Source organism: Ailuropoda melanoleuca, chromosome 4 (assembly GCF_002007445.2).
Source record: "Ailuropoda melanoleuca isolate Jingjing chromosome 4, ASM200744v2, whole genome shotgun sequence".
NCBI classification, from domain to species: domain Eukaryota; kingdom Metazoa; phylum Chordata; class Mammalia; order Carnivora; family Ursidae; genus Ailuropoda; species Ailuropoda melanoleuca.
The window spans coordinates 10138900-10158722 of NC_048221.1; the positions used below are offsets into that span (position 1 = coordinate 10138900).

At 41.0% G+C, this 19823-nt stretch overlaps 1 protein-coding gene and 1 pseudogene across 1 annotated transcript in view; both read right to left on the reverse strand.

Annotated features, from left to right (window-relative positions):
• The window catches only part of LOC100484227, a 30424-nt pseudogene extending 26068 nt beyond the window's left edge, over positions 1-4356 (reverse strand).
• Positions 4357-9892: 5536 nt separating this feature from the next.
• LOC100484475 (adhesion G protein-coupled receptor E2) overlaps positions 9893-19823 on the reverse strand; it is a 30786-nt gene continuing 20855 nt past the window's right edge. Inside the window, exons 13-18 of the mRNA XM_034657167.1 lie at positions 15173-15239; positions 14673-14764; positions 13309-13477; positions 13115-13225; positions 10435-10605; positions 9893-10127 (exon numbers count right to left, since the gene is read on the reverse strand). Of these exons, the coding sequence (XP_034513058.1) occupies positions 10480-10605; positions 13115-13225; positions 13309-13477; positions 14673-14764; positions 15173-15239 (565 nt within the window). The 3' untranslated portion in view covers positions 9893-10127; positions 10435-10479. The remainder of the gene's footprint in view (positions 10128-10434; positions 10606-13114; positions 13226-13308; positions 13478-14672; positions 14765-15172; positions 15240-19823) is intronic.

Here is a 19823-nt window from a genome sequence, read left to right on the forward strand (position 1 = left end):
ATATATATTATATTTAATTATATATATAATTAATATTTATATAACAAAGTTTTATATTTTAGATTCCACATATATGTGAAATCATATGGTATTTGTCTTTCTCAGACTGACTTATTGCACTTGACATTGTGCCTTCTAGGTCCATTCATGCTGTTGCAGATGGCAAGATCTCTTTTTTATGGGTGAGTAATACTCATTGCAGATAAATGTCACGTCTTATTTCTCCTTTCAACCATGGATGAATACTTGAGTTGCTTCCATATCTTGGCCATTGTAAATAATGCTGCAATAAATGTTAAAGGTGCATAAATCTTTTTGAATTAGTGTTTTTGTTTTCTTTGGCTAAACATCCAGTAGGGAAATTACTGGATCATATGGTATCTCTATTTATAATTTTTTGAGGAACCTCCATACTGTTTTCCACAGTGGCTGCACCAATTTCCATTCCCACTAACAGTGTACAAGGGTTCCTTTTTCTCCGCATCCTCACCAATACTTAAAATCCCCCTAGTTTTAAACCTGAACATATTTCTACCACTTTATTAGTTGTAAGACTTTGGATACGTCACTCGATCTCTTTGAGCCTAAATTTGATAATTTAAAAAATGATGCTACCCTGAAATCAAAAAATTCATAGAAGAAAACAGGGAGTGAGCTTATTGATATGGGTGTAGGCGATGATTTGTTGGGCTTGACACCAAAAGCAAAGTCAACAAAAACAAAAATAGACAAGAGGGACCATATCAAACTAACAACTTCTGTACAGCAAGGGAAACCATCAACAAAATGAAAAGGCAATCTACAATTTGGGAGAAAATATTTGCAAATCTTATTATCTAGTAAAGGATTAACATCCAAAATATATGAAGAATTCATGCAATTCAATAGCAAAAAGCCCCCAAAGATTATTATTAATCAATTTAAAGATGGGTAGAGAGTCTGAATATATATTTTTCCAAAGAAGACATCCAAATGGCCAAGAGGTACGTGAAAATGTGCTCAACACCACTAGTCACCAGGGAAATGAAAATCAAAACCATAATGAGATATCACCTTACAGCTGTCAGAATGGCTGTTATAAAAAAGACAAGAAATAACAACTGTTGGTGAAGATGTGGGAAAAAGGGAAACATGTGCCCTGTTGGAGGAAATTTAAATTGGGAAACCATGATCCTGCGAAGGCCGGAGTTCCTGGTGAGCTCATGCCAGGAGGAAAACCTGAGCTTCCAGACCCTGGGTGTTTCTTCCCTCCTGCTGTTTCCACTCTCCCCTTTCCTTGCGCTATGAGAATAACCACAGTAATAACAGCAGCGACCGTGATAATAGCTTGTGTTTGACAGTCTGCTCTCTACTAGTCTTTACCTGTTCTTCACATGTGAATTTTAAATCTCACTCCATCCTTGGGGAATAGGTACTATGATTGTCCCCAGTTTACAGACAAGCAAACTGAAACATAGAGAGGAGAAAAAATTTCCTACATGTCAGATGTAATCAGTGGTGAGCTGGACTTTGAAGCCATGTAGCTCAGCTCTGCTGTGTAAGCTCTCAACACTCTACCTACTGATCATGAAAACCTGATTGTCCACTTCCCTCGCACTCCCCCTGCCCCGTCACCTCTCTCTTTCCCTTAATGAAGTGCTGGGTGCTGTTCTCAGTGAGGCTGAGGGCTTGGGACGCCCCACCATCTGCCCGCTCTGTCTCCCTGCCTCTCCACCACCCCAAGCCCCCGTACCATCACAACTCTGCAACAAGCTGGTAAAAATCTCCCCAGACAAAGAACTGAATACTGGAGAATGGTGACATATGATGGCATTGGCCCATGGCGAGTTCATAGGGCACCAGTGAGCACAGTTGTGGGGGAACTAGCAGTGGGGTTGGAGACCACAGCCAGAAGTTTCAAGGAATGGATGAAGCTAGCTGCCAGCTAAGAGTCCATGAGTAGAGTAGGGGAGGGGAGGGAAGGGATGGCTGCCATCAGAAGAGGAAAAGACAGAAGACTGGATATTTGGGGAAGAAAAAACAGTTTCTCTCATCTCCAGAAGACCATCTTGGAGCCCCTCGGAGAACAGGCCTCCTTTACCCCTTGTTGGTGCAGAACACAGACCCAGCATGCACTCCTGAGCTCATGTCACTAAGTCTGGGCAATCTCACCTCTGCTGCTCTGGGCTGTAGCTCCCAATATCAACAGCAGCAGCATCAAGAGTCCTAGGGAAGAAAAAACAGTGAGAGAACAAAGAGAGGAGAGTGGAGTTCCAGTTTCAATTCCTGGTGGCATGCTCATTGCCTCCTGGAGGAGGGGGTGGCTCTAACCCTGCAGCTCACAGCTTTCCAACAGCATCCACAAGGCTCCTGTACCTTATGTAGAATTGAGGACCAGTCCTGTTCCCTCCCTTTCCCAGGACTCCCTGAGGAGTCCGTCACTATCAGACACCATCCTCATGGAGCCTCTGTGTTACAGGTAAGTGGATAAAATATACACAGACAGCTGATGTCAGGCACACAACTTAGAAATTCCAGCCTCTCCCGATGGAGGGGGTAAATCTTGCAGCACAAAGTCCTCAGATTGGTGTGCTCTGCCCATAGCCAGGTCCTTTGTTCTCTGGCGATGGCAGAAACCTACCTTGAGGATTTCTCTTCCGGGATCATTCCCACCTGTTTAACCCACATGTTTTGGGGCACAGAAGAAGAGTATGGGTTTGGGAGTCAGCCAGCCCCAAGTCTGAGTCCCAGCTCACAGTGGTATTGGCCAGGCAGGGAGCCCAGGAATCACAAGAGGGGGAGCTGGTGATGGGTGAGGGGTGAGAACTAAGGCACCAGTAGGTGGAGCCACCATCTCCTGGTTAAGTGGCCTCTCCAGGTGCAACACCCATGGTTTCTTTGGTTCCTACCAAGTGAGCTCCTGGACGTCCTACAGCACACTGAGGGCACAACCTTTCCCTTTATCTCCCGGTCTGGTCCTGAGTGATGAGTCAATGGACAGGCTTCATGGTATGAAAACCACTGCAGGTGTGAAGGAATCTGGCCTACAGGCAATCACCTGTCCACCTGTTAGAGTCTTTCATTCCATTCATGGGAGGCAATGAACCCTGTGAAAATCTTTCCATATCTCCATGCCTTTATAGGATTTTCCTAAAATGTGCCTGGTACTAAAAATAATCATCTTCTGCACATCAGATGATGAGAAATGTGGCTATTTTCACAAAAACCAGGGAACAAATTATAACCAATGAGGATAATATATAAGGAACGTTTAACTTGCTCCATAACAGGTATTATCCTAAGCATCAAGGGAAGGAAAGACTAACCAGCATTAAGCTGTCCTTGCTATTATGCAGTTATTGCTCTTTCAACTATTCCATGACCCACAGAAAGCCTATGGACTGAAAGATGATGTTCTTCTTAGCTCATTAGAGTTTTCAGAGAATTTGATTATGTACCCTTGTGAAAAAAATAGTATAGGTAGTATGAGGGTTAATTTCATGTATCAATTTGGCTGGGCCACAGCACCCAGATATTTGGTCAAACACTCATCTAGATATTGCTGTGCAGGTGTTTTTTAGACGAGATTAACCAATCAGTAGACTCTGAGTAAAGCAGATTACCTCCATAATGTGGGTGGGCCTCATCTAATCAGTTGAAGACCTTGGGAGAAAAAAGACTGACCTCCTTTTCTGAGGAGGGAATTCTGCTTCCAGACTGACTTCAGACTTGAGATGTAACATTAAGTCAGCCTGCTGGTCTGCCCTGCGGAATATCAATTTCCCAGCCTCCACAATCTCATGAACCAATTCGTTAAAGTGAATGAATCTTTCTCTTTCTCTCTCTCCCTCACTCCTCTCTCCATACACACACACAGATAGATACACAGACACGCACACACACACACACACACAAACACACTTTATACTGGTTCTGTTTCTCTGGAGAAACTGGACCAATATACGTGGTAAAATGAGAAATCTCTGTGGGGTTGGCTCTGGGAGTAAGTTTTACTTATTTTCTTCTTTGAGACAATATAAATGAGCCAATATCGTTCTTAAAATCTCTTCCCTTTGTCCTTTATAGAGAAAGTGGGAGGACAAAACAGATGATCAAGAACACAGAATATTCTCTAACTGGATAGACAGTTCCCAGATAGCTTTAGTTATCTGTCATTATTGTTGTAATTCTACCTACCTGGCAGCAGTGGACTTCTGTTTGTCATGGTGCAGACACCCGCGAGCCTGGGCACAGAGGACGTCTGGTCTTGGTCTGTGTGTGTTATAAAGACTTCCTGTTTTAAGTCTGACTTGGGTTCTAGGGGAGCTGCCATAGGAAACCACTGGTCTGGATCCTTTCTTTCCCGACAATCTGTCTTGTGATTAACGTCTCAGAAACTCCACTTCTATTTTTTAAGTTATTTGCGTAGCATTACTGGTGTTTGTACTGAAAGCCTCCTTGAAGGATGTTTTTAAATCTTTGTGGTATAGGAAGATGTGGTCCTCTGTATTATAAGAACTTCCCAATGTGAAGAATTGCTCTGCTGGTCTTTCTACCCCATGAAGACCTTGGGTCAGAGTCAACAGAATTAACTAGTATCTATTAGAAGACAGTTTTTTTTTTTTAAAGGTAACCTTCTATTAAGGCATTTTATTTTATTTATTTATTTTTTTAAAGATTTTTTATTTATTTATTTGACAGAGATAGCCAGCGAGAGGGGGAACACAAGCAGGGGGAGTAGGAGAGGAAGAAGCAGGCTTCCAGTGGAGGAGCCCGATATGGGACTCGATCCTCAAACGCCGGGATCACGCCCTGAGCCGAAGGCGGACGCCTAATGACTGCACTACCCATGCGTCCCTAGAAGACAGTTTTTTTTTTTTAAAGATTTTATTTATTTAATTTATTTAATTTAAATTCAATTTGCCAACATATAGCACGTCATTAGTTTTTGATATAATGTTCAATGATGTATTGGTTGCGTATAACACCCAGTGCTTTTTTATTTTAGAGAGAAAGAGAGCGAACAAGAGAGAGAAAGAGTGTGAGTGGGGGGAAGGGCAGAGGGAGGGAGAGAATCTCAAGCAGACGTGCTGCTGAGCACGGAACCCCCCCCCCCACATGGGGCTGTATTACAAAACCCCAAGGTCATGACCTGAGCAGAAAACAAGAGTTGGACGCTTAACTGACTGAGCCACCCAGGCGCCCCTTAGAAGACCATTTTATTGAGGTATAATTGCCATTAAGCATTATATTAGTTTTAGGTATACAACATAATGATTTGATATTTGTATAAATTGTGAAATAATCACAATAAGTCTACTTGACATCCATTACCATGCATAGTTGCAAATTTTGTGTGTGTGTGATGAGAATTTTAAAGATTTATTCTGTTAGCAACCGTCAAATATACAATATGATATTATTAATTGTAGTTACCATGCTGTACTTTACATCCCCATGACTTATTTATTTTGTAACTGGCTGAATAATATATATATATGTATATATATATACACATATATATATGTAAAATTCCATTACATATATAGACACCACATTTTCTTTATCCATTCATCCACGCCATGAAAAATGTTGTGTTTCATTCCACTGGTATCCATGGTTTCTGTTGAGAAATGAGCTGATATCTGAAATGTTTGTTCCCTTAGGGATGAGATATCATAATCTCTCATTGCTTTCAAGATTTTTTTCTCTGTCTTTAGTTATCAAAATTTTGTGATATATCTTGGCCCTAATTTGTTTAAGTTGATTCTGTTTGGAGTTTCCTCAGCTTCTTGAATCTATATGTTTTTGTCTTTTGGAAATTTGAGAAATTTTAATAATTTTTTCCCTCTGAGTAATTTTTCAGCTCCATATTCTCTATCTCCCTCTGGAATTCATTTTTTTAAAAATTTAAATTCAATTAGCCACCATATAGTACATCATTAGTTTCAGATGTAGAGTTCAATAATTCATCAGTTGTGTATAACACGCAGTGCTCATCACTCAGTTACCCCGTCCCCCCACCCACCTCCACTCCAGCAACCTTCCGTTTGTTTTCTAGAGTTAAGAGTCTCATGGAATTCAGTTGCAGAAATGTTGGATTTTTTTTGTAGTCTCATAAGTCCCCGAGATGCTAAATTTTCTTTTATAGTTTATTTTGTCTGTCTTATTCAGATTGCATAAATTATATTGTTTTGTCTTCAGGTTCATTGATTTTTTTCCTTCTTTTGTCCCCATTCTGCTAATAAGCCCATCCAATAGAGTTTTCATTTCACTTTTTGTATTTTTCAGGTCTAAGCTTTCCATTAGGTCTTTGTAATCATCTGTTACTTTATCAAAGTTTTCTGTTTCTTTGCTAAGACTTTCTATTTTTTCATTTGTTTCAGAAAAGTTTGCTCATTAGAACACTTTTTTAATGATGGTTGCTGTAAACTATTTGTCAGATAATTCTAACATTTGTGTCATCTCAAGTTGAGGTTTTCCTGGTTCTTGGTATGACAATGATTTTTTTAAATCATCTCCTTGATCTTTATGGTATTGTGTTTTGAAACTGGATTTTATTAAAATCATCTGTTTTGGCAGACTCTTCTGACATCAGGCTGGAGTGGGGGGAAGAGTGGCCATGTTGTTGCTGGCAAGTAAGGGTGGGAATTCAGATTTTCCTCTTGCCCGCTGCCACTCCTGTGTGGAAGGGGTACCTTGCTGCTGCTGGTGGAGTTGAAGTTCTCCCTCACCGTCAGGCCTCTGTGTCCATCGCCCTGACGTGGGATTGTATGGATGCCTTATGACTGCTCCCCACACGGCCTCTACTGACACGACAGAAGCCCCAGCTCCTTCTCTGCCATGACCACAGGGGATGGGAGGGAATGCTTCGTCACAACTGGGCAAGGGTAGAGGTCTGGGCTTCCAGACTTGACCTTGGCTGATGAAAATAAATGTGGGGCCAGTTTTTCTCAGCTGTTTGGTTGGAATAGGGCAGTTACTGCTGAAATATTTTCTGTTTTGCCAGGCACTCCCTTTCCTGGTCCTTTGGATAGGGAGAATTGGCTTTTCTTGGGGATATTTTTGTTGCCTGCACCTGCTGGCATTTCTGAGTTGCCAGCCTCTTTAGTTCCAAACCTGGGAAAGATGAGCCAAACACAAACTCATGGGACTGGCCACTGCATAGTATTTTGGGTCCCAAGGTCCCTGTTCTATCTTCCTTGCCTCTATATTTTAGAGTGCTGTTTTTGTTTTGTATATAAAATGTTTATATATAATTTAGCTATGGTGATGTTTTAAAATAGAGTTTTTTCTACAATGTACTTTGTTCTCAACTTGTTCTTTAGTCAACAATATTTGGAGAGGTTTTGCATGTCACCGTATATAGATCCACGTCTTTCTTTTTGGCTGCTGTTGCATATACGTAGATTACACAATATATTTTGCTTTTCTCCCTTTTTATGCACATTTAGATGGCCTCCTGTTTCCCATTGCTGCAACAATGCTGCAGTGAATGTCTCAAAAATACCATAAGGAGAGCGTTTTTAAGTTTCTTTAGACTAGGTGGTTTATATAATGGGTTACAGAGCATATATATTTTGTGTTGTAATAAAGTCTGCAACTCTTCTGTGTAATGAGAATGTATCCAATTACCCCAGTGCCATAGGAGATGACCTATTTTCCACATGCAATCAACACTACTGCTATCATATCTTTTTTTTATTTTTCATTTTTAACATGAAAAATTTTGTTGATCTGTGGCTTCAGTGACCTCTAGGCTCTGGTTAATCATTTATCTCATTTAGAAGGAAATTAATAGAAGAAAGACACAGGAATTTCAAATTGTCAGGAAGGCATGTTCATTATATATTCATGGATAGGAAAAAATCAAAGACTTCAAGAATATAAACCAGTCTCTCTGAAGGATGCACAGCTTCTTCTATTGGTAGAATGACACAGCCAGTCTAGATGATTTGTAAAGGACATTTCAACTTTACAATTCTAAGTCTCTATTTAACTATTAGGAGGATTAGGGTTTACAGATGTCTTGGAATCTTAAAATTCTACATTACCAAATATTTTCCTCTCCCCACCTCCCCAATTTGATGAGTAAACAATTTATCTTAATATATGAATTAGTATCTCATTAACAGTGTTGTTGCAGTCTTCATATGTCTTTGTATTTTCACGATGGTCCCTGTGAATTATATACTCCTATCTTTTGCACACTTTATTTTATTCACTGTATTTTTCTTACCGACTTCAGGGCATTAAAAATACATAGGTGTGTATATATGTATCTATATCTAGACATCTTTTGTTAAACAATGCAAAATTTTTTATTGTATCACATGCATTCAGACTCTGAATACAGTGTCTTTTGTCAACATAAATATTTTTTCCCCCTGAAAACCTTGTTGCCTGCTTTATTTTTGGAGAAGGGTAAAGGAAGAAGAGAAAATATTCACTTGAATTCGAGGAGCAGCTAAATTGGAAGGGACACTACCAACAATTTTAGGCCTCTAAGGTTATTCTGGTCAATAAGGGATTACTGAAACTTCCTAGTTTCAAAAGTCAAGAGATAAATATCATCCCAGAGCAAGAACATCCATTTTCACAGGGATAAAAGAATAAAGAACAACAAACCCAATAGCACCAGATGGAGTTTTAACAGAGGAAATAAGGTCAACTTTCTCCTTTTAGATGCAAAATTTTAATTGAAATATGCTCATAAATCATAGTTGTATTACCTCTTTTTTTAAAAAAATTATTTTTTTTTTCTAAAATAATCTCTATACCCAATATGATGCTTGAAGTGACCATCCCAAGACCAAGTGTCACATGCTCTGTTGACTGAGCCAGCCAGGAGCCCCTAGTCATAGTCCCTCTTGATTCAGCCCTTGTCTCATCCTTAAAGGAGCCCAGGACCCTGAAGAGTACATGCATTATTAACCAGATGCAAAGCAGCTGCCCCTTCCAAACTGGAATCTGACCTCTAACGGGACAGACACTGAGATGCACCAGATAGTCACCCACCATCCTGGGTCCTGGATGACTTGTACACCCTGTTCATTGTGCGGTTTTGGGCCATCGTGGGCAGGGGTATCTTGCAAAACCCGTGTCACTTGATGATTCTGCACGTCCATGCTCACATGGGTAACAAACAGGGTAAATATCAATCCTATTACAATTCTAATAAAGACGACATTGAGTGTGGTGTTTCCATAAACTTACAATTTCATTTTTGTCCAGGTTTTCAATGATTGACTGTATGAATTTTGCTTTACTCTTGCCTAGGATGTTGCCCTTCATTTTCTAATATTCAAATAATTTTTTAAAAAGATTTTATTTATTTATTTGACAGAGATAGAGACAGCCAGTGAGAGAGGTAACACAAGCAGGGGGAGTGGGAGAGGAAGAAGCAGGCTCCCAGCAGAGGAGCCTGATGCGGGGCTCGATCCCAGAACGCCGGGATCACGCCCTGAGCCGAAGGCAGACGCTTAACTGCTGTGCCACCCAGGCGCCCCTAATATTCGAATAATTTTGATAGATTTTAATATACCTGGAATTTGTTTAGTAAGTAGTTTGTCCTAAATGAATAGCCTGTTGTCCTGACACCATTTATTGAGAAAATCTGTGACTTCCCCGACTTCACGCGCAATGTTTCACACACTGATTTGAAATATCATTTTTATGGAATGTCACATTGCTATACATGACGTATCCTTTACTTTGTTTCATTGACTTATTTTCTATTCCTGGAACAATACCACGCATTAAGAAATGCCATGGTTTTGTTTGTATAGATGTTATGAGGCAAATCTCTGTATTTTATGTCAAATAAATTTAAATCTGGGCTTGAATAAGGAAACACATTACTTAGAAGGACTATTGCAGCAGGGAGAACATTCTGATTTCAGAAACCCATGAACATTTCAAAATCCTACAGAAAGATATTTTTATTTTATAGGGTAAAGGAGGAAGCAAACAGAAATAAGCAGCATCTTTGGAGGGGAAGCTGGACAAATAAGGGGAAATTATCAGTGTGTTGTGACAAAAAGAGGGTCTTGCTGTGGTCAGCCAATTCCCAGGAGACGCTGATGGGGAGGGCATGTTCCACTTTTTTGGTACTTGCTCAGACTTGAGGGTAAGCAGAATTCAGGGGCCTGTAGGAAAGAGAGAGTCCTGATTAAAGTTAGGTCAAGAAAAAGCAGAGAGTAGGAAATGGGCCATTGTGAGCACCTGTTCAATTATTCTTCAAGTGAACTGTCTCCTCTATCAGATTTTTTTCTTCTACGTACACTTAATAGCTAGCAGAGAAGACGGTATGCACTTTCCTGGATGAAGAGGACCTTCCCTAGCTGGGACTCAGCCCTTTGTGGCTGATTTCTGGAAGTTGGAATCCTCAAAATCTGGGAACTGGAAGTTTGTGACTACAGGAGCCTGGGCACCAGAAACCCCTGCCTCCTGTACCTGGAGATCGGAGACTGTGGCTCTGCAGTACGTGCAATTGGAATTTCAGTATTGGGTGGCCAGGAATCCAGAAACATGATCAGTACTCCAAGGCTTGGGTGCTGGGGATTCTGTGAAGCTGGGAAGTAGGAATTCTGCATGTGGGAGATGTGAGGAATTGGAAGAATGAGCCTGAAAAGGAATTGGAGAGAGTCGGAGAATGGAGGAGACTGTTGTGGGCCAGAGTGATGGGTCAGAGTGGTTGAGGGGTCCTGATGAGAGAATGAGTGCCTGATGGCGGGAAGTGGGGTGGGGTCCTGGAGGAACCAGGTGGGAGAAATCTGGAGCTGTGCTGGAAAGAGTCAGGGGGAATAGTGAGAGGGTTTTGAAATGAGGAAGCTAAGACATCTGATACAAAATGTTTGTCTACAGTGTAATAAACAGCAAATAGCTGAGCCAGTATTTGAACTCAGGCCAGTACAAGCTGAATTTCCCAGCTGTAAACACCCTAAGAGTACGCCAGAAGGTCAGTTTGGGATTTATGCTTGGGACTTTGTTTTGTAGGTTTTTTGTGGGGAAGGCCTTGTCTTCAGGGGGGTTTGCATATTGGGAAAAGTAATGTATATACTGTCTGCTTCAGGAAGCAGCTAGGCACTTCCACACAATGAAGTGAGGAGATCATATTGTGGGTGACTGGATGTTGTTCATTCCTCCTCCTTACCCAGATCCAAAGGATAGTCTATGTCTTGTGGAGGATTAATGGTTTCTAGGGAAAGAGATTGCTGGGAGAGTAAAGGGTATGGAAAATATAAACACATCAAGAAAAGTTGTGCATTGCCCCCATAATCTGGAGAAGACCCTTCTAGAGGTGAACACTTTAAAGTGAAAAAATAGAGAGTTATCCACATCATGTGAATTTCTTTCTTTGTGCTTTCTAGCAACTTGGAATTTTCTTTTTATTTTTCCAATCACAAATATGTGAATATTCTTTTTTAAAAAAATGTTAACAATGTATATATACAGCAAAGTAGGAAAAATCTCCCCTACATCTCATGGCTGCCTCTTCCGATAGACTGGCATATGTAGACATACATTATTTCCTCCTTCACAAAGGCACTCATGATGTATACTTTTAAATGTACTCATTAACTTTCCTAAACATTAATCTACACACATCATAAAATCTTGTACCAAACTATGAGAATAGAAGTGTTTTTAGAACCAAGCCAGGTAGTGTAGGTGGAATATAAAGGAGATGAAGAAAGCTCAGGTAGAAAGACAACAAGTTTTCCAGGGACTGTTGAGACATAGAAGCCAGACATACAAGAGGAGTATTAAGGAGGAGGCAAACACAGCATCCAGTACTGCCAAGAGTACCAAGTACTGCCGAGAAAGCTAAGAGGACCAAAAGATATTTGTAAGTGGAGAACATTGAAGGCCTAAGAGAGAGCTCTTTTGGTAGAACGATGGAGGCAAAATCCAGGTTTGAACAACTGGAGGAAGAAGAGGGGAGAATCAAATATACAACATTAATACTTCAGAGTCAGAGAGAGATTTAATATGTCGCAGTGCAGATGGAAAGGATGCTAATGAGGACAGGAGACCAAATATATTAGAGAGAAAGAGTATGATCAGTAATGTGAAGTTACTGAGAAGTCAGGAGGAGTGCAGATGGAGGGATTAGCCATCCAAAGGTAGGAAGCATATTTTGCCTATATGTGGTGACAAGATGGAATGAAGAGACAATGAACAGAATGCCAAATGGTTGGTGTTTTTGAGAGCGCAAAATTGACCTTGTTTCTTCCTGCTGACTCATGTTTTCTATATGAAGAAGTCAGTAAGAACATCTGCTGGGAAGAAGAAAGAGTTCGAAGGATGAGATTTTGATGAGTAGAGCATTTGGGAAGGAGCAGTTTTAGAAGGAGGACAAGCAAGTGGGGGAGAGATGTGCAGATGACTTGCCAGGCAGGGTGAGGGGGTCCTGAAGTTGGGGGAAAGTAGAGGAGGCTGAAGACCTTGCATAATTGACATAAACCCCGTGAGTCTCACTTTCTTTACGGAATGACTTGATAAAGGATGGGTGGTGACTGTGCAATTTGTCTGTCACTGCTCCAGATCATCAGTTCCTAATTATTTAGCTGATCAAACTTCCTTCTCTTTTTTTAAGTATCTATCTTTTGTATCTTCTCACCAAGTACAATTAGAAACCATACGCAGGGGCGCCTGGGTGGCACAGTCGTTAAGCTTCTGCCTTCGGCTCAGGGCATGATCCCAGTGTTCTGGGATTGAGCCCCGCAACAGGCTCTTCCCCTAGGAGCCTGCTTCTTCCTCTCCCACTCCCCCTGCCTGTGTTCCCTCTCTCGCTGTCTGTCTCTCTCTGTCAAATAAATAAATAAAATCCTTAAAAAAAATAAAAAAAAAGAACATGCAACATGTCATACAAAGTGGGTGGTCTACAATTGTGGGGAAAGAGGACAGTCATGTGCAAGGGTCAACATGAGCATGAAACCTCAATGAGTGTAAGTATAGGAAGACCTCCTTTCAAGACAGGGAAGGGCCTTCAAGTGAGTCCAGGGGTAAACTAAGTGTGAACCATCCAAGAGCTTCACCTGCTATATACCCAGGTTGGCCAGTGAGGTAGGCATGAGCTTCTCAAGTGAATGGGTTAGTGAAGTGCTCTGGGAACACTGCATAATCTTACCTCACTGTGTTTTGAGGCATCAGACATGGTCCCGCTTGAGAGAGTGTACTTCTCAGACTCGGCTTTGGTTTTCCTGACCCCTTTGAACCATTTCTTGTATTGTTCCCGGACCTGCAGAGGCAAAGCATGCTTGGGTCAGCTCACTGAGGGGAGTGAGGATGGGAGGAGGCCCGGTGGGAGCTGGGCAGTGGTACCTGCTGGCTGAGGAGGCAGTACACCAGGAAGAGGAAGACGCCCTGCAGGCTGTTGACGATGGTGAAGAGGTAAGCCATGACATGGGCAGCTGGACCCACCTGCAGGATGCCCAGACACCACGTGCAGCCCAAGATGAGCAGCTGAGCTGTGGCTTTAAATGTCAGCATCCTGCGTGGGAGGAGAAAGGAGGTCATGATGCACCCAGAGTAACACCACCGGGGCTGGTTTCATGTCCTCTCCATGGATGCTTCTGTTGAGATGCGATCAACTTTGATCTTTACTGTCAATGATTCCCTAAAAAGAAACCTTATCCCTCCAGAATGTGAGTTACAAGAAGATCATGATGTTTCATGAAGATCCCCAGTTTTGTTCAACTGACATTACTGAGAATGTTCTGTGCAACTGGCTCTAGGCTGGGGCTAGGGAATTCAAACAGCAAAGACAGATCGGTAGGAGAAGGAAGGGAAGAATGAACAGGGGGTAAACAGAAGGGGGAATGAGCAATGAAAGACTATGGATTTTGGGAAACAAACTGAGGGCTTCAGAGGGGAGGGGGGTGGGGGACTGGGATAGGCCAGTGATGGGTATTAAGGAGGGCACATATTGCATGGAGCACAGGGTGTTATGCGCAAATAATGAATCATGGAATATTGCATCAAAAAATGGGGATGTACTGTATGGTGACTAACATAACATAATAAAAAATAATTAATAAAAAAAAGACTTCTGTTTTTACAGACCGTAAAGTCTAGTGGAAAGACAAAAACAAATGATCACTGATAACACTTGCGAAGTGAGGTACTTTATTCCATCCAGGGCTGTTCCTGTCCTCACTCTCTCCATGATCTGAGGCAGGACATGCTTTGCCCAGAAGAGAGGCCATTGACTCTGTGCAAAGTTGAGGAGAGCAGAGGACGTCCCCAGACTCTTAGGTGTGTGACATGTGGATGATGCAGCTGAGTTCACCAGTGCCAGAGAAGGGGGAAGGCAGAGGGCAGAGCATGCAAGAAGGTGTGGGTATGATGGGTGTGCTCGTTCCAAAAACTGTTAATGGGATTTCCCGAGTGTGTTAGAATGTTCTCAGGATCTTTTTCATGGCCCCACGGCAGCAATCCCTGCTTATCGGAACAAAGTCAATTTCTCCGCAGCGGAAGTAGTTTGTTGCTGGGGTTGTGCATGGATGGGATGTTTTTGGCGTGGGTGTCAGCAGCAAACCACAGAATGTGAGTGGGTGGCCAAGGAGGATGGCTGCACCTCTCTCTTCCAGTCCCCTCGGGAGCCCTGTGAAGGGACACCAGAGCCTTGGAGGCTTGAGGATAATGTTCGGTATGGGGGATGGTGTGTATCTCTGACCCATCCTCACCTTGTGTTCTGGAGGGTGGACACATCTCTGTCGAGTGACGAGAGCTTGTTTTTCACAATCCAGAAGGTCATCAGGAAGAAAGCCAAATTAATCTGCAGAAAACCCGCAGGCATATTAACTACACTCCACGTCTGGCAGAGCTTTGTCCTAGCTCAACCAACTCCTAACCTGCGAGGGAAGAAGCTTTTGTGTTTTGTAACAGTCGTAGAAAAGCAGACCAAACACCCAGTAACTTAGGCCCATGTTTGTCCTGTAACTTAAGTGACCACTTCAATAAAGTTTGCATGGGAATTCCAAGTTTTAGCACTGAAAGTGCCTCATCTCAGGAAATACCTTAGTCCTGGTTTTACAATGGGAATTCCTACCTCCTGGGAGCCCCTCATCAGTCCTGGGTCAACTGGAATGACTGTTCACCCTGCCTGTCACCCTCCTGATACACCTGGTCTTTGAATGACCCTCAGCTGGGCAGGGAGGTTGTTCTGATGTCATCCATTACTCACGGAGAAGATGGTGCAGACGGGGCCAAGGAAGGTCCATATGAATCCTTTGTCTGTGTGGAGCCAGCATCTAAGAGAGAGATGGGAAGAGATTCAAGAAATTATGGGCCTTTGTGGATAAAGGATTGATAAATAGACATACCTCTCCCCTCCCAATGTTTCCTCCTGCCTTCTTTATTATTATTGCTATTATTACTTTTTACTGTTGCTGTGGTTGTGTAAGAACACTGAGCATAAGATCTATCCTCATAACAAATTTTCAGCATACAACACTGTCAGCTATAGTCACAATGCTTTATAATAGATATCTTGATCCCGTTTATCTCATATTACTGAAACTTTGTATATGCCCTTGAAAGTGGTCGTGGTTCCATGGGTGTATACTTATTCCCAAATCCATTAAGTTGTATACATTCAGTATGTTCAACTTATTCCATGTGAAGCCTTCTATAATAAAATTGNATGGGTGTATACTTATTCCCAAATCCATTAAGTTGTATACATTCAGTATGTTCAACTTATTCCATGTGAAGCGTTCTGTAATAAAATTGTNCTTATTCCATGTGAAGCCTTCTATAATAAAATTGTTTTTTAAGAAACATAAATTCCTGCCAAGGAGCTCTTTCAAATTTTGGCCTCCAGAAATGCTGACAGAAATAAATATAAATTTTAAGGAAAAAAAAGAATCAATCAGTAAAATAAGTTATATATATATATATTTTGGACAAATATGAAGTGTATCCTCTGTGTCAGGATCTGTGCTTGGCTCTGAAGACCCGGTTGTGATTAGGGTAAAGTGGTCTCTGTCCTCAGGGAGACACCAATGAAGTTGGAGGAGCAACAGTTAGAAAATAGACAAAATCAAGGTGATGAATTTTATGATCAAGTATGAGGGGCTATGAGGATATGTAGCTGGAACCATAATCTAGTCCGGGGTATAGGAGATCGCAATAGTTGGAAAGGGTTTTCCTGAAAGAATTGAATCGTTTTTTGATTTTGCTTGTTTTTCAAAATTTTTAATTTAAATTCAGTGTAACATATATTGTATTGTTAGTTGCAAAGGTAGAATTTAGTGATTCATCAGTTGCGTACAACACCCAGTGCTCATTACATCACGTGTCCTCCCTAATGCCCATCACCCAGTTTCCCCACCGCCCCCCCACAGCAACCCTCGGTTTGTTTTCTATAGTTAAGCATCTCTTATGGTTTGCCTTCCTGTCTGTCTTGATCTTATTTTATTTTTCTTTCCTTTCCCATATATTCTTCTGTTTTGTTTCTTAAATTCCACATATAAGTGAAGTCATATATTTGTCTTTCTCTTACTGACCTATGTCACTGAGCATAATACCCTCTTGTACCATCCATGTCATTGCCAGTAGCAAGATTTCATTCTTTTTGTTGGCTGAGTAATATTCCATTGTATATATAAATACCACCTCTTTTTTATCTATTCATCTATTGATGGACATCTGGGCTCTTTCCATAATGTAAGTATGGAAGCATAAGGAAAGTGCCATATACTTAATGAAACAACGCTGTGTAGAATGCATCTCTCAACTAATATCTTTTTTTAATGACGATAGAAGCATTTTCAAATACGTGTGTGGAAACATAAAGAAAAGGCCCTATACTTTGAAGCAACACTATGTAGCAGATGAGCATAGGGGACGGGAAGGAAAAATAAAATAAGATGAAAATTGAGAGGGAGGTAAATCATAACAACTGAATTGTTTTTAAGCTGAGATGTGAAGGATGAGTAGGTGTAGACAAGGTGAAAATTTTGGACTATGCAGGAAGTGAGTGAAAATACCCAAATGAAACAAAACAGTGAGCCTGCCCCAGAGTTAAGGCTCATGTGCATTACGTAACTAATTCCTCAAGAAGACGCAGGTACTCACATACTCACAGGTCAGGCATCTCAGGGCCACACGGAGAGCAATGACAGAGCTCGACTTTATCCCCACGGAGGGGAGCTGTGAGTGAGGTGGGAGGTGTGAGGACTGGGGAGAGGGTCAGATGAGACCAGCAGGAAGCTTCAAAGGGAAGCCTCGAAGGTGGGCATAGGCAAACTGCAGCCTGTGGGCCAGGGTGGCTGTTGCCTGCTCTTGTAAGTGTTTTACTGTAAGTGTTTGCTCTTGTAATGAGTGTTTTACACACTCATTTTCTCCCCATTTGTCTGTGGCTGTGTTTGTGCTCTGAGGACAGAGTTGAGTAGTTGCTGCAGAGACAATAGGTCCCACAAAGCTGGAAATATTGGTTATCCGGCCCTTTATGCAAAAACTTCATTGACTTTTATGCTCAACTCCCTAGGGAGGCCACCTGGTCAGGGCTCGCTGATGTTATTGGGATAGGCGCGTGGTGTGAGCACCAGACTGGATGTGACCCCAGCTCTGCCACCAGCCAGCTGTGTGACCTTGGCCATGTTAGTTAATTTCCTTATGCCTCAGTTCCTCATCTGTAATATGGCCCAATGCTAGTTTCTACTGCATAGGTTGTTGGGGGGATGATTTGAGCTGACACAAGAAAAATATTTAGAACAGTGATTATACATCAGAAGTGATTTCTAAATCTTAGCTGTGGTCACAGTTATTTCGTCATCCAAATAACCCTTTATATTTTAAAAAAGATAGAGAAGGAGTTTACATAAATCAATGTCTGCCTTTATATCAGTTTTGTTTTCTAGATTTTAAAAGAACCCCTGATGGGTGTTAAGGAGGGCACATACTGCATGGTGGACTGGGTGTTATACGCAAGTAATGAATCATGGAACATTACATCAAAAACTAGGGATGTAGTGTATGGTGACTAACATAACATAATAGCAATTTATTATAAAAAAATAAAAGAACCCCCTCAACTAATACAATGAATGTTTTAATAATAAACATTTACTAATATGTGAGGTGCAATTAATATTATACTAATACATAGTCATTTATATAATATACACTGCATATTTAAAATAATTGAAGAATAGAGAGCCCAGAAATGGACCCTCAACTCTATGGTCAACTAATCTTCCACAAAGTGGGAAAAAATATCTAATGGAAAAGAGACTGTTCAACAAATGGTGCTGGGAAAATTGGTTAGACACATGCAGAAGACAGAACATGGACCAGTTTCTACACCATACACAAAAATAAACTCAAAATGGATGATAGACCTAAATGTGAGACAGGAATCCATCAAAATCCTAGAGGAGAACACAAGCAGCAACTTTTTTGACCTCAGCCATAGCAACTTCTTTCTAGACACGTCTCCAAAGGCAAGGGAAACAAATGCAAAAACGAACTATTGGGACTTCATCAAGATAAAAAACTTTTGCATAGCAAAGGAAATAGTTGACAAAATCAAAAGACAACAGACAGAATGGAAGAAGATATTTGCAAATGTCTTATCAGATAAAGGGCCAGTATCCAAAATCTATAAAGAACTTATCAAACTCAACACCCAAAAAACAATCTAGTCAAGAAATGGGCAGAAGACATGAACAGACATTTCTCCAGAGAAGACATCCAAATGGCCAACAGACACACAAAAAATGCCCCACATCACTTATCATCAGGGAAATACAAACCAAAACCACAATGAGATACCACCTCACACTGGTTAGAATGGCTAAAATTAATAACTCAGGAAACAACAGATGTTGGTGAAGATGTGGAGAAAAGGGAACCCTCTTACACTGTTGGTGGGAACGCCAACTGGTACAGCCACTCTGGAAAACGGTATGGAGGTTCCTCAAAAGTTGAAAATAGAGCTACCCTATGACCCAGCCACTGTACTACTAGGTATTCATCCAAAGGATACAAACATAGTGATTCAAAGGGGCACCTGTATCCCAACATTCATAGCAGCAATGTCCGCAATAGCCAAACTATGGAACGAGCCCAGATGTCCATCAAAGGATGAAAAGATAAAGAAGAAGTAGTATATAAATACAGTGGGATATCACTCAGCCATCTAAAAGAATGAAATCTTGTCATTTGCAACAACGTGGATGTAACTAGAGGGTATTATGCTAAGTGAAATAAGTCAGTCAGAGAAAGACAAATACCGTATGATTTCACTCATGTGGAATTTTAAAAACAAAACAGATGAACATAGGGGAAAGGAAAGAGAAGTAAAATAAGATCAAAGCAGAAAGGGAGGCAAAGCATAAGAGGCTCTAAACTATAGGAAACAAACTGAAGGTTGCTGGAAGAGAGGAGGATTGGGGTATGGGGTGATTGTGGGATGTGCATTAAGGAGGGCACTTGATGTAATGAGCACTGGGTCTTGTATGCAACTGAAGAATCACTAAATTCTGCCCCTGAAACTAATAAGAAAATACAAGCATCTCTAACCCACAAAAAATAAAGTAATTAAGCCTAAAAGATAAAAAATAGTCACGTCATCTATGTTCAGTATATATTAACTTATAATTATTAATATTTTATATATTGTTATTAATATAAAACAAAATTTATACTATATAATTGTTAGCATACTTCATAATATTTAAAATAATCAAATCTTATCAGAGAAAGACAAATAGCATATTATTTCACTCATGTTTGGAATTTAAGAAACAAAACAAATGAACATAGGGGAAAAAGAAAAAAGAGGGCAAACCAGAAAGCAGACTCATAACTATAGAGAACACACTAAGGGG